Source organism: Lutjanus erythropterus, chromosome 7 (genome assembly GCF_056507025.1).
Source record: "Lutjanus erythropterus isolate fLutEry1 chromosome 7, fLutEry1.hap2, whole genome shotgun sequence".
Taxonomy (NCBI): domain Eukaryota; kingdom Metazoa; phylum Chordata; class Actinopteri; order Lutjaniformes; family Lutjanidae; genus Lutjanus; species Lutjanus erythropterus.
In genome coordinates this window covers 29,211,198-29,225,094 of record NC_139323.1, presented here as the reverse complement: position 1 = coordinate 29,225,094, position 13,897 = coordinate 29,211,198, and the positions used below count along the sequence as shown (strand labels likewise).

At 39.7% G+C, this 13,897-nt stretch overlaps 1 protein-coding gene across 1 annotated transcript in view; it reads right to left on the bottom strand.

Annotated features, from left to right (window-relative positions):
• The window catches only part of agbl4 (AGBL carboxypeptidase 4), a 543,878-nt gene extending 530,344 nt beyond the window's left edge, over positions 1-13,534 (bottom strand). The window contains exons 1-2 of the mRNA XM_084722272.1: positions 13,404-13,534; positions 13,058-13,113 (exon numbers count right to left, since the gene is read on the bottom strand). Of these exons, the coding sequence (XP_084578398.1) occupies positions 13,058-13,100 (43 nt within the window). The 5' untranslated portion in view covers positions 13,101-13,113; positions 13,404-13,534. The remainder of the gene's footprint in view (positions 1-13,057; positions 13,114-13,403) is intronic.
• Between the last annotated feature and the right edge of the window lie 363 nt (positions 13,535-13,897).

Sequence of the window (13,897 nt, the reverse complement as noted above, 5' to 3'; positions counted from 1 at the left end):
CTTTTCTCATCTCACTGTGCCAAACAATTTTGTTGCAGTTGTTTTTTTCACTGAAACACACTGAAGCATCCTGACACAATAAAACAATGGAGAAAAAAAAAACAAAGGGCAGTTGAACGTATTGCATAGAAGCAATAAAAGAGCAGCCATGGAGTTTAAACAAGTTAGTTAACACTACCGTTAGCTACTGTTAGCTAACAGGACTCCCTAAAAAACTTGGTGTTTTGCCCAGGAGCAATGCCTTTACATCCTGCATCACACACAGTGTTGTCTGCCTGATGCATGTTCTTGTCAGCTCACTTTGGGTCGTCTCGTCACTGTCTGGATAAAACTAACTGAAAAAGTTGTTTATAATCCAGTCTTTGCTTTAACTCCAAGACTGAAACCTCAGGAGACCTCACACCTAACTGTAACTTCAAACAGAGATGAATTTTTATATTTATGTAATCTTCAATTCATGAAGATACACTTAGATTTTGGCTCCTTGTACTGCCGCCACGGCTGCACCTGTGACTAACAGACTTCCTGCAGATTTTCAAATGACTTTTACCCGACTGTAGATGAATCCTTAAATTGACCATCATAACGTCATATTGGAAAATATAACTAAATCAGGAGTGTGGAGGCAAATACAGTAATACAATACTTGTTTTTTTCCCTCCCTCATTGATTCATGCAATGAAAATAGATTAATAAACTCTCAGCTTCATTTCTAAGAAGTCGAAGTTTGTTGCAACCGAGTTTACTTGGGTTTACCCCCACTATGTATCTGACTGAATTAGTGCTAAAATGTATTGACAAGATGGGCTAAATAATGTCCAGTAACAAAAACACACCATGTTGTGGAGTCTGTATTCTGATATCAGTGCAGTATCTTGCCCAAACAGACTAGCAAGGCTTACAAACATCATATAAACTTATCTCATATTGTATTGTTGACATGCTATCCAACTTTTTGTTGAGGACTCGGGCAAAATACTGTGCTATAGTTTTTTTCTAAATCAGGTACTGACCTTAGATACCTGGTAACTAGTTACTTAGTCAGCTTGGTTACCATACAGTGAAGATAGGATCTACAAGTTATGAAGTTTCTGTAAAAGGCCCTACATCCCATATTTTATGACCATATTCTCTCCAAGGACTCTCATTCTTTTCCCGGAGCTTCAGTTCAGCTATCTCGGCAAGATCATGCTGTGCAGTGGCCACTTTTTGCCTTGCGTGCCCCATTGCAACGCCATGCATTATGTACGCATCTCTCTGTGGATAATGTGCTCAAAAAAATGCCCCCTGCCTGCCCTTGTTATTGGAAACCCTCTCACAATGAATAATGACAGACATCAGGGTGCCAAATGTCCCGTGCAGGACACCGTAGGCATTTCTCTGCTAACAGGAGGGGAACAACATCTGTTTGGCTGCTGAATGCAACGCTGATTCATCAGTCTCACAAACACACCTCGTCTTAAAGTCACAGTCAGCTGTTTCAGAAATGCACTGAGGGGTAAGTTTAATGCAATGTCAATCAAACACCGTAAACACTGGATCTAATGGCTAATCTGAACATAAATAATCATAAATAACTGTGAAGGTATGATGGTAAATGACGGGGGGAGGAGATCTTGTTGCTCTCACACAGCTTGATTGATGACTGTACCTTTAATCATGACTTGGCTCTGATGCAGGGCGCTGGTCTATGACTACTCTGAAGGACACTCAGCCTGATGCAAATTCCCCTATGAGGGAAGAAAATTGCAGACATTTCATTTTAATGCCTCAACACTCATCAAACTTGCTCAAAGTTTGCGGTGATGCTGAGAGTAGAGGTGGAGAGGGTTCATGTGACCCATAATAGAGGAACATAAGAGACATAGAGGAGCTGCTGCTGTTTTAATGGCTCCACTGCCAGCCTCTTTTTGTCATCTTGAAGGGGCCTTGAGGATTAATATCGGCCTCTTTAGTGTGTAACCTCCTTTGCCCCCTTCATTTTGTTTACCCCGCTGTCTGACGGGTCAGGTCATATCACATGTGATAGGGAGAGGGGCTAAGTCGAGTGTACAGTCTGCATGTTAACAGACTCCGTTGCCCTGACACCTCCTCAGTGGAAGTCGTTTTCACAAGCCTCATTTTGAATGAAGGCGTTTAATACAAGTCAAAAGTGCGAGGGGATTTCATTTCGTATTCCTGAATAAATCTGCAGGGGGAAGGATTGTGGAGGGAGGAACTGACATATGAATGGAGAGAAGAAATGTATGCCTCAAGGAAGAGCGGAGAGGGAGAGGGAAAATAAAGAGAGACAGAGGAGTGTGTGTGTGTGTGTGTGTGTGTGGGGTGGGGGGGGGGGCAAATAAGCATAAGTCATTTGGAGTAGCCTTCCCTGTTTCAGAGGAACAAGCTTGGCCATCTGACAGGTAATGATTGTTTCCACTCACCAGATACACACCACTTCTGTGTCTAACGAAGGTTCACCATGGAAACCTGTAAAGCTTTTGTGTGAAGTCAAACAACAAATAGCTACTATCTATCTTACTAACAAAGACCGCAGGCAGAGAAGTAACAGTTCTCAAAATGAATTAAAAAAAGAACCTACAATCAACTTAACTAGCTCTGTCTCCTAGAATTTATGTTCATATAGACCTAATACTAAGTTTGCAAGGCTGTGGTAGAGATGCGTGAACTAAAGAAAAGCCCACAAACACCTACTTTAATATATTATGAAAAACCTGAATATCAACAGAGTTTTGGATATGTGCAAATGCTGCAATGCTGACCTTTTCAAGAAGGTTGCTGAACAAATGAAAGAGGGAGGCTGTGTTCCCACAGTCAAACAAGTCCGCCACCAGAGGAAAACTCTGGAAAAATACTATTTTGATGCAAAGAAACAAAAAAATGCATATGTCTTCATGTAAACAGGAATATCAGTGTAAAATTCATTTTCATTAGCCATGTTAAGCCCAATTTCCATGTTGATTAAATGCAAAATTTAATTTAGACTAGCTGACTAGTCTAACAGTAAGAAAACACTCAAAGATGTTAAAATTGAGGAGACTTTATTCATTTATAATGTTAAACACTGTGAAAAAATACTGTGTATTAAGAGCCATTTGAAGATGTTAATCACAGTCTACAATCGTCAAATCATATTTTAAATGCCACTTCACGCTGTGCAATATAAACTTTACACTTTAACCTATAAAATATGACAACTCTTCATTAAATGCTTCAACTTTTCAGACCAAAGAGGACCACAGTGTCAGCGAATAAATGATTTGGAGCTGAGTTTATCTGCCAGCCTGACAAACAGTGTGGCTAATGTTAGCAATGCTAGCAGCAGCAGCTGCTCTGCTTGCAAGTTAATGTCTGTGTCTGTGCTTAATGTGGTCAGATGTTGCTCTAATCAAGTGATCATATACCAGTTTATTTTACATTCAACATTATTTCCATTCTGTAGATTAAAACACTGCCAAATCACACTGGTTTTATGAGCAGTCATCTGTCCAACTCTGCTGATATCAACATCTTGGGCTGCCTGGGACATCGCAGCACTTATGCCATAGGGCTGGTCATGCTGAAAAACGCCTGATCAGTGCGTTCCTATTTTCTGCCAAAAATTATATGCTCATAGCAATAAAAGAATTATTATACTGTTTCATGGTTATGTTTGGGCACTCTAATCACATGGTTACGATGAGTGAAATTTTGTGGTTTTGGTTTAATACAGGAGAAGTCAAGAGTAACAAATTTTAATGAAAGTGCTTTTATTGCAAATTTAAGTTCACATGCAACAAATCCCAGTCTAGTGTCAAAGTCCTGTGGTTTCTACAGCCACCATCCACCCTGACCACCTCATAATCCAGGCAGCAATTATGCCTCTCCTCTTGAGGTAACTGCTAAAAGAAATCCAGATTTTATAAAATGAATTTCTAAGAGACAAGGTTGAACACCAAGAGCCACATATACTAAGAAAACAGTGCAGCACAAATTTGCACATTTCCAGTGAAACAGGGTTCCCTGTGCATCTTCCAGCATTATGCAGCAGATGCTGGTGTTTCACAGTTCAAGGACAGCAGACTTTTCCAAGAGGAAAAGGAAACGGGAACACACTGGTTGATTTGCAGCCTTTAATTGTGCAAACAGACTAATGTTTCTTCACTACACTGTGTCTCCATCAGAGAATGGACTCAGTCTGAGAAACAGACAGGTACATTCTGACACTATAAACCACCTAATACTGTGTCCCGGCTGTCTAATCAACCTACAAGCTGTTTCTGCTGTGGCCACTGTGCACAATGTTCTAACTCGTCCGACACAGAGTACTCAACGCATCCGTGTACTGTACGGGTAAAAATACACAATAAAATCCTTCATAAACAGCAGCAGTACACATGTTGTCTACAAGCTTAAATGTCCATGTCCATGTGGACAAACTAAGCATTAAACATTCACATATCTGAACACAGAAATGCTACATGCATATAAAACATGGATTATGCTATAGCGCAACATTATGGACAGTCTAACAATAGGCTCTGCAGTGTCACTAAAGTTCAGGAGATGGAAAATATTTCACCCATTATCAACTCACTGCTTTGCAGAGAAGGACATTGGATTCGCACCCTTAACAGAGTTGAGCCTTTTGGCCTAAGTGAAGAACTGAATTTGTTTTCTATTCATGAATGCAGTACTTCTGTCTTTGTAACTTTAAGATATATTGATGTTCTTTTGTTTATGATGTGAATGTAATTATTCAAATACAAATGTGCGTTTGTTTTACGTTGACTATATATGTATGTGTTTGCCTTATGTCTTTGATTAATTTTACTTTTCAACACTCTTGTGTCAGTCAGTCAAAATGGACAGTGTGTAGGGCTCCCATTTTCTCCCTTGGGATTTGGCTTTTTATAATTTGGTCTATGTTTTTATTTAGTTTGCATCTGTGCAATGTGAACATTATAACACTGGTTAATGTGTCTCCATCTGTATTTGTGCGATCCTCCTTTAAATGTATGCTGTAAAGAGAGAGACCCACCCAGCATCTGTTTAGTAATAGCATGGATCTGGGGCAGAATATGTTAATCTCCTAATACAGCTGCAAAAGTATTTAACCTTTTTTTAACCACGTAAAAAAAACACCAGTCAAGATAAAAATCTCTTTTTCTGTGATGACCAAAGCAAAGTTACACACTGAGTGCACATCGATTACAAAGAGTAAGACATACGAGACGATTACCGATAGATCAGAATAAAAGACTGATGTCCATGCATCACAGAAGCTGTCAAATGTACACAGACAGTACATGCAAAAATGAATTACTTACTTACTGACAGGCAGCACCTTTAAGCCTAGCCTGGTGCTGTGTCTAAAATTACAGGTATTATTTACAAATACAGACTTAGATCATATGAACATGCGTAATCTGCCTGGAATGTGACGGAATGCAATGATGAGTCTTGTAGCCTGAGTTTGAATTAAATCTCACAGCAACATGGTAAAGTGGGTTAAGTGAGGCCAAAGGAGAGAGCAACGTAAATCTGTAAATGGTATCACTGCAGTCTAGCTGAGACAGGAACAGACCTCTGACCAGACATTTACAGAAAAGAAAGACTTTAATCTTTATAGGAAACCCATCCAGTTGAAGTTTTTGCAAAACTTTGACTGGATTCATGATATTTTACACCACTTATTGGGAGTCACGGTAAAAGAAAAAAGAAACCAGCCTTGAAATTTGTCTGGCAACAAGTCAGGACCTACTTAAAATGCCTCCACTTCACCTTAATCACTGGGCTACAGTGGGTAGTTACTTGGCCTAAAACAGTAGTTCTTTAGCTTGAACCATGAAGGCTCAACCAACGAGTTTATCTCAGCCTCGAGAGGCAGCTCTACCTCTGAGAAATGTTTCTATGAAAGGCTACTGCTGAATCATTTAATCCCAGCAAACACTTTCACAGTGGATAGATGTGGAGAAGATGGTCTGCACTAAATTGGAAATCTTGTATAACTACATTGTCCCTCTGTTTGTTTCTCTCTCTTTCAATCAGACAGTCATGATGCTGCGTCTCTCTTCTCTCCGTCTCACTCCATCTCTGTTTCCGTCTGTCTCCCCCCTCAGGCCAAGATGCCTCTGTCCAGGGAACAGGCTGTTTATGAGCATCCCCACTGGAAACCCACTGATAAATGTCACTGTCTGCAGCAAAATTAAACATTTAGTGAGAGTCCTTGGAAAGGGCTCAGGGAGAACAGTAAACTAGCATATCCTCGGGTTCTCTGCCTTTTTTGTTGTCTTTTCATGTTTTTTAATTAAGACAGGGTTTAACAGAACATCGGCGTCCACCAGTGCTGGCTTGCTTTTCCTCATCCTCCTCCTGAGTTCTGCTGTCACGTTCAAGGAGAGAGCAAGGAGGAGGCCGGCTGGAGAGGGACTGAGAGCCAACTGCTTCCTACTTTTGAACAAAACTCATTAACAATGCTGTGTTAGTTATTTCAGTTTCCCATTCATCCCGGAAATGGCTTTTGTTGAGTATCTCTCACCCACGCCCTTTCATTTACCGCATTTGCATCACAAAGAATAAAACACATTTTCATAGGCGGCTCTTTTGCTGTTGTCTACAGATCTGAGTGTTAGACTAATGGTCTAGGAATGATTCCTTGCTCTGAGCTGCAGATGCATCCCAGCACCCATAGCAGCCATTTAATGGCTCAGTCTGCGCCTGGCTTTTATGGCCACGAATCTTAAAGAGGCCCTTTTCCAGAATTACTGCACATTGAGGTGTGGCAGAGGCAGGATGAGAGCTCTCGGGCGTTTTAGGGGACAGGTGTTTTATGCTCTGTGTTTGCACATGCACGCGCACAACTTTGTCGAGGAGTGCGTATGTGTGTGTGCGCTCATTTGTGTGTGTGTGCGTGCGTCTTGCGTGGTCTGTTGAAGGCCTGACAGAGGTAATCACTCAGTGAGATGGAGGGACGAAGCAGCTTTAAACGCCGACTCTGTTTTAGGCTTCACTGCATAACCAAATAACGCTCTGTGTGTCGCAGAGGCTAATAAGGCGTATTCCTTTTCCGAGCAGCTCAAGAGGAAAATAGCCTTCCTGCTTTCAAAAAAAAAAAAAAAAACTACTTTTACGAGATACAGACTTCTTTCTTTCTCTTTTTTTCTCCCTTCTAAGCTGACAAATAAATTGCATGCAATTTTAATGGTTTTTCTTCCTTTCCGTGCTGTCGGGAGTGGAAACGACACATTTCACTGCCCCTGCAATGTCTTCATATGGGTATTTATCAGCCCCAGTGACTCCTGGCTGTGTTAATAATCCCATAGCACTGGTGTAATGGATTCAGCCAAACCCCTGCTTTATCCCAGGTATCCTCCCTTTCTCCCACTAAATCCACAGATTATTACTGAAAATACTTTTTCTCTCTTATACTTGTTCTGTCAAATTAGCTCTTTTAGCATCCCGGCCCTTTGGAGGAATTACAGGACTTATTTGGTTTTTGCTGAATGCAGGATAATCACCGGTTCACTGTAGGGTTTTAGACTTGGGATTTCAGAAACGAAGCTCAATCTATCTTCTTTCTTTTCTTTCTCTGTCTATCTCACTGAGCTTAAAGTCTTTCATTTTTACAGATGGATTCTATGACTAAAGGGCATAAGAGATACACTTAACATTATGCAACTTCATATGGCTGAAAAGTCTGTCTTCACAGATTTTATCTCTATTTATTCATTTATTTATTTTTGCATGTACAATTTTGCAACTCACTTAGTGATGAACCTCACTGTTATATTTGAGATGGCATTGTAAAAGATGTAGCCTGGCACTGCCAGACCAATTCACAAATGCAAATTAGCCTGGAACCTCTGGTTCAATTTTAATTTCCAAAGAGGGTTACCAGCAGGCACAGACCAAAATGCCTCTGGACACGATTCGATAGACCTACAACCAATCATAGTGATGAAACATGTGACGTAGTCATAGACTGAATATAAAATAGAGGACAGAGCTCTGGCTGCAAAAAAATTAGTCAGATTGTATGTACACTTATGGCATAATTACCCAACTTCTCACATGATTTATGACCTCAGTAAACAGTTTCCTAATGGGTTTATGGTCTCAGTCACTAATTTAGTCTTCTTTAATGCAACTTGATGTTAAAAATGTAAATTATGGCCCTGTTTAGAGTAAAAAAGATGATATAGCAGGATACATTTAGGGCGTGGCTACTGTGTGATTGACAAGTCATTCTCACTGCTGTACGTCATCCACTGGCTCCACATTCTCATCAGTACTGCACACGCTCTGGTTGCAAAAACCAAGATAGGGACCAACATAATGCCAAAACTTAAGGGTTCAGAACTGCAGTCCAAACACCAGTGGGTGACGTCATGGTTAGTTCACACGTGGTGTAGTTGGTTAATTAAACTTACCAAATTCTGACAGAAGCACACCAAACACACTTTAAGTGCAATTGTTTGCTCTTTCAGAAAAAAAATATACACTCTAGTTTGTATAATACTGATGTGGTAGCAGATTCAACAGACACAGTTCCACATCAGCCATCTTGGTTGTTTACGAAAATGCCTCAACGGCCAATAAGGTCAAGTCCCTCTGTACAGTCATCATATCAAACCCGCCACATATTAGATAAACGGTTGTGATTGGCCCAACCAGATCCAGGAAATCTGTCTGAACAGGAGGGTGGCCAGACGTATCTGCCAGAGCAAATAAACACAACATTTTATTCTGGCGACTGGACTGCAACTAAAACATGAGCTCACAATTCGTCTGGTTCGCAGACTATACTGCATGTGCTGGACGGCAATATGTAATGTCTGGAACACAGAGATGGAAATTATAAGTCTGAAGCAATATTTTTGTATATGAAACTTCAAACTGGACTCCAGTAGATCTTTTCATTTCTGACACAGTAAAACAAATTGCAGAAGTTACACATGAACCTTGCTAAAACAAAATTTATAGACAATTATATGAACTTGCCTGTATAACTTAGCTTTTTCCAAATTATATTATTCTATTTATAGCATTATTTTTCACCAGTGTGGTGTGTTTTATTGTCCTTTTCTGATAAGTTTACATAAATAATTTCTGATCAAAACTCTGCAAACTTTTGTTAACATTGGCATATTGTTATTTTTATTTACTTTTTATAAGATTCTACTGATTCTCTAGACCTTGTAAATGGGGCAATCTGTCTGTCTGCCATTTGTCTGTCCATATATCTTTCCACTCACTTTCACATAAAACTTGCTCGTTCTTTTTCAGTCCCTTTCTATCTTTTCCTCGCCTATCTATCCATCAATGCATTCATTTATCTCCGTATAGCAGTTTCTGATGACTAGCATCCAGCACAATGCCTTGCTCAGGCAGGCAAGGTCTATGGATGCGTGATGGAGTGCTCCGCTCAGCAACCTGGCAGCGACGTGAACAAATTGATTTTCTGACAGATTAAAAAAGATTAAACCAGCCATAAAAACAAGCAGGAAAGTGCTTAATGGACCATATGTGCACAATAAGCTTTCATATGTATTCTTTCCCAGTTTCTCCTCAGGCCATCCATCTTATTTACACTGACAGGTCACAGGCCACGCTAACGTGACTGTCATGACGACTGGACTGTGTCCTTCATGATATTTTGTAAACTTTGGACAAATCCTCTAAAATCAGTGGTGCACAGTTTTTTTTTCCTGCATCCTTTTATACACCAGCTTTAAATGAAAGAATGTGACGGGTCAACGTCACATTTTGCTGCCCATATAAAGCTAAAGGTTTTCAGTACATAAACAAACAAATCTTGAAGATCCTCAAACTGAAATAACTGTGCTGAGTGACCATCATCACAGACCAAACCTCTAGCTCTCAGCAGTGGAGCTCCCCTCACTGGTGACTGAGAGCACCGTTGGCAGCTCAATGTGATACACTGTGCTGTTAAACCCTTTTAAAAAGACTCATAGAAACATGCATAATGTGATTAATGTCACAAATAAGTAGCTGCTGAGATATTAACCTTGTAAAGAGTGCTGCTTGTATCTGCCTTTTCAGAATCAGGTATATGTACACATGCACAAACTTTGACTCCGTTTTCTCCATTGCTCTCAATGTACTTACACAGGAACAGAATGGACAGAAAATTGACTAAACAATAAAGGTAAAGAGTGGACAGAGCCGTTGTGTGCTTAAGAAAAAAACAGTTGTGGATACAAATGTATATGTAGATATATAAGAAGCACTGAACTGAATGTACAGTAAGCTTGAATCAGTAAAGACTGAACATACTCTACTCCATAACAAAACAAGTCTCTGAAATGTGGAACCTCTCATAGTGTGGATCACATGAAACGTCCTAGATAATATACTGCTAACAAGTAGAAATCTTGAACCTAATGAAAGCAAATAAAAGCACAGCTGCCTGCAGATTCTTACCATGGGTTTACTTACAAGTTTATACACAGACACAGCAGTGAAAATACTGTATGTCTGACCTTTTTCTTCAGTATAAAAACAGCAACAGATGTTGTCCTCCTGGGATTAAATAAAACTAATTCCATTAACAGTCTCTTTAAAGCCTTCTATCATGCAACTCACACCGTCACTGCTAGCCAGTTAATTAATCTACAACTCAACAACAAAGTCAATGGTAAAGACACAATGTAGGCTTGCATTGCCTTTTCAGAAGTGAATCCCATCAATATATCTGAATATTAATTTAAACTAATGAAAAAGATATCATCTCTCATGGGTCTGTGTTCACCAATGACTGCTTTTTCTTTTGTCAGTCCCCAATGCAGTGCATGAAAACACATCCAAGTCTGCATGTGTTCAGTTCTTATTTCAGTTTGCATTAGTAGCTACACCCACTGACAAGAACAAAGCCTTCCAGTTGTTACAGTGGAAACAGCTTGTACTGGCCATGTCTATCCAGGTAAAATTGAGGCCTATAAGCAGATTATTATAGCTTTTTTTTCTTTAACGTTATTCACAATCTATTGTTCCATACCCCGAAGTGCAGTAGTCAGCAGAAAAACTGTAAACAATATGGTTAGACTCAATATGCTCTGAGCGATGGAGCCCAATACAAGAGAACCTCCTCAAAAAACATTTATTTGCCAAGTTGTGTAATTTTATTTAATGTTTTTTTTGCCCACTACTGCAGGAAACCACCAAAAACCAGAACCACCACCTTTTAGTGCTCTGGAGCTAACTATGCTAAATCTAAATCTAATGTTGTTAGCTGCTACACCAACACCTGAAAACATGAAATTAGTCCCCCAGTGATTTGTGCATTGCACGTCTGCCCTGGTGACTTTTGTTTTCCCATCATGATTTCAATATGCATAGTGCACCAGCCTCAGCTAGTAACTGGAGGAAGACAGATTACTGTGAAGGAAAGTACAGCATCATGGGAGTAAAGTAGAAGAAATAGAATTACTGTAGTTTAACATTTTTTTTCCACCTGCTGTCATTATGAAAAGACCCAAAATTAAAACTTTAAGTGGACTATTTGATTAAGATAAGCACATTATTTAAACAGCATTGGTGTAGCAAATATTCTTATAAACGAAAATGCAGACAATCAGTTAATCGATTAAACATTAATAATTAATAATAAATAATGGATTGATACAAAACACATATTTTCTCATAAAATCAAAAGAGGTGCAACTACAGTCATTACTAGACTACATTTTTAATCAGTTAAAGTCTTGATGGCAATTGATTAATGATTCATTAAAATCCCTAACTATATCTGTATCTCTATAAGACATTTACACTGTATAATTTTGATATGAAGCAGATGTAAGATGTGCTCAAAGTAACAGCAGCTTTGGACATCAGTGGTTTTTGTTACAGCTCTGATAGCATGGTATAAAAGAGGGGATCAGAAAAGTGTAAAGCTCCCATCTATTTGTGTCAGAATGGGAAGATATATAGAAACAGCCTTTGCTCTCATTTTCAAGCTCGATATAGAGGTTGTCAATATTGTGAAATGAGGGAATAACTTGAGAAGCACCATCTCTGACACACAAAAGCATGCCCACCACCATATAACACCAACCGCAACCCGGCTCAACTCAAAACTCTTTTTATGAAGTTCAGCAAAGTAGTCAAAGTCTGGGTTGGGTTCAGTTTCTGTCAGCCAAGATGAGCTAATGTTAATATTTGGCTCAGGCTCTGACTATGACCTGTGTCTGAGGATGTAATTAACCAGTAATTAGCCGGGCAGAGAGACAGAATCCTTCATGATTGAGTTCACATGAGGTTTACACAAGTCAGAGGGATTCTGGAGTTCAGTGCGGCTACGTTCACTTTTGGGGTCAGTGGAGAAATGAAAGAATACCATATCCTTTTCAAACAAATGTCTGTAAATTCCCCAGTTTCCTTGACGCTGCTGGTCAAGTGCATTAGAGTCAAAGACTCCACATGGATTAAACCAAAGCTTACCCCCCCTGAATGGAAATTTAGGCTTCATATTCTGTGATCTTCTCAACCTCTGAGCTTATTTGGACTCGAGACAGAATGGACACAAATATCAGCAGGAACCACAACTAAAAAGTGTTAAACCTCACAATTTATGCACTATTATCTGTGTCTGTTTAATCACTGGCTTTACTCTGAAAACACATTGGATAAACAGCTCTCTTGGCCATTTTCTGTAATTGGACCATCAAACATGAGCACTGCAACAACACAGCAGAAACATGAAGCACAGTTTCTTTGACAAAGCAAGCTGAGCAGCACAATGTGAGACTGTTAGCTTTGAAGCCGAGGGAGTGCTTTGGGAGAAAATTTTCTACTCTAATGTTGTGTAGCAAGTGTTTGAGGATAAACAAGATGAGGAACACAAGTTTGGGTAAAGCAGTCTAGTTGTGAAATGACAGTGACCTCAACATTGCATCTAGCCAGTCGACAAACACTCTGCTGCCCCGTGCTAACACTTCAGCATACAAAGCGGTAGCCACAAGCAACTCAAAGGTGCAAAAACTGGAAACACACAACAGCACTGCGGTTAAACAGCAAACAGTGAAACAAGTCTTGATTATGAAACACTCACCCACTGAGGAGTCTGAATTGTTCTTCATTTGAATCATCACCATGTAGACAGAGTAACTGGGAAAAAAACACATGGATATATTTACTGCATGATTGAAAGATGTCTCTTTCATTTTTATTTTGTCCACATGCCACTAGCTACATGCATCAAAAGAAACCACTACTTGAAAGGAGCACATGTAATCCATTATTACATATGAACTCTGTTACAGTCTGTCCTTTACAGTGAAATATGAATACCTTCTACATTTATTTGTAATATTTTGGAGTACAGTAAGAAATCAAATGTGGACCCAGAGTCAGATTCTCAGACAGAACAATAGCATTAAAGAAAAAAACAGGCTTACAGTTCATCAGTGGACAATCAGTCAGAACAGGAAAGCAAATCCAAGAGTTGTTCAGATGGGTGAAAGTCAGGGAATACATCATGGGGAACCAAACTAAACAAAGCTTGTCCTGCTACAGCAGTGACATGTCACAAACACAACCAAACAAAGGAAACTGGGAGCTCCTGCACTGTGGGTTAATAACCAGTTGAGATCAGGTGTGCAAGCAGGTGGCTAATCATGTGACAGCAGAGGGGGGGCAGTGAGGACAACTAGTGGAAAGATAAGGTATGACAGGGACTGGAAAGTTCCAGAAGACATGGGTGTGCAAAGACCAGAGGAAAAGTCTGAAGGAGAAGGAGCGGACGAGAGAGACAGAGCCTGAGTTATCATGTCTTTGGATGCGTTAAAGTAATTAAAATAAGTAGTGGAATAGAGAAATCCCTGTACATTGTTGTGAGATATCTCTACCTGATGGACTAATTAATTTTTCTGCTCCAGTCAGATGTGAAATG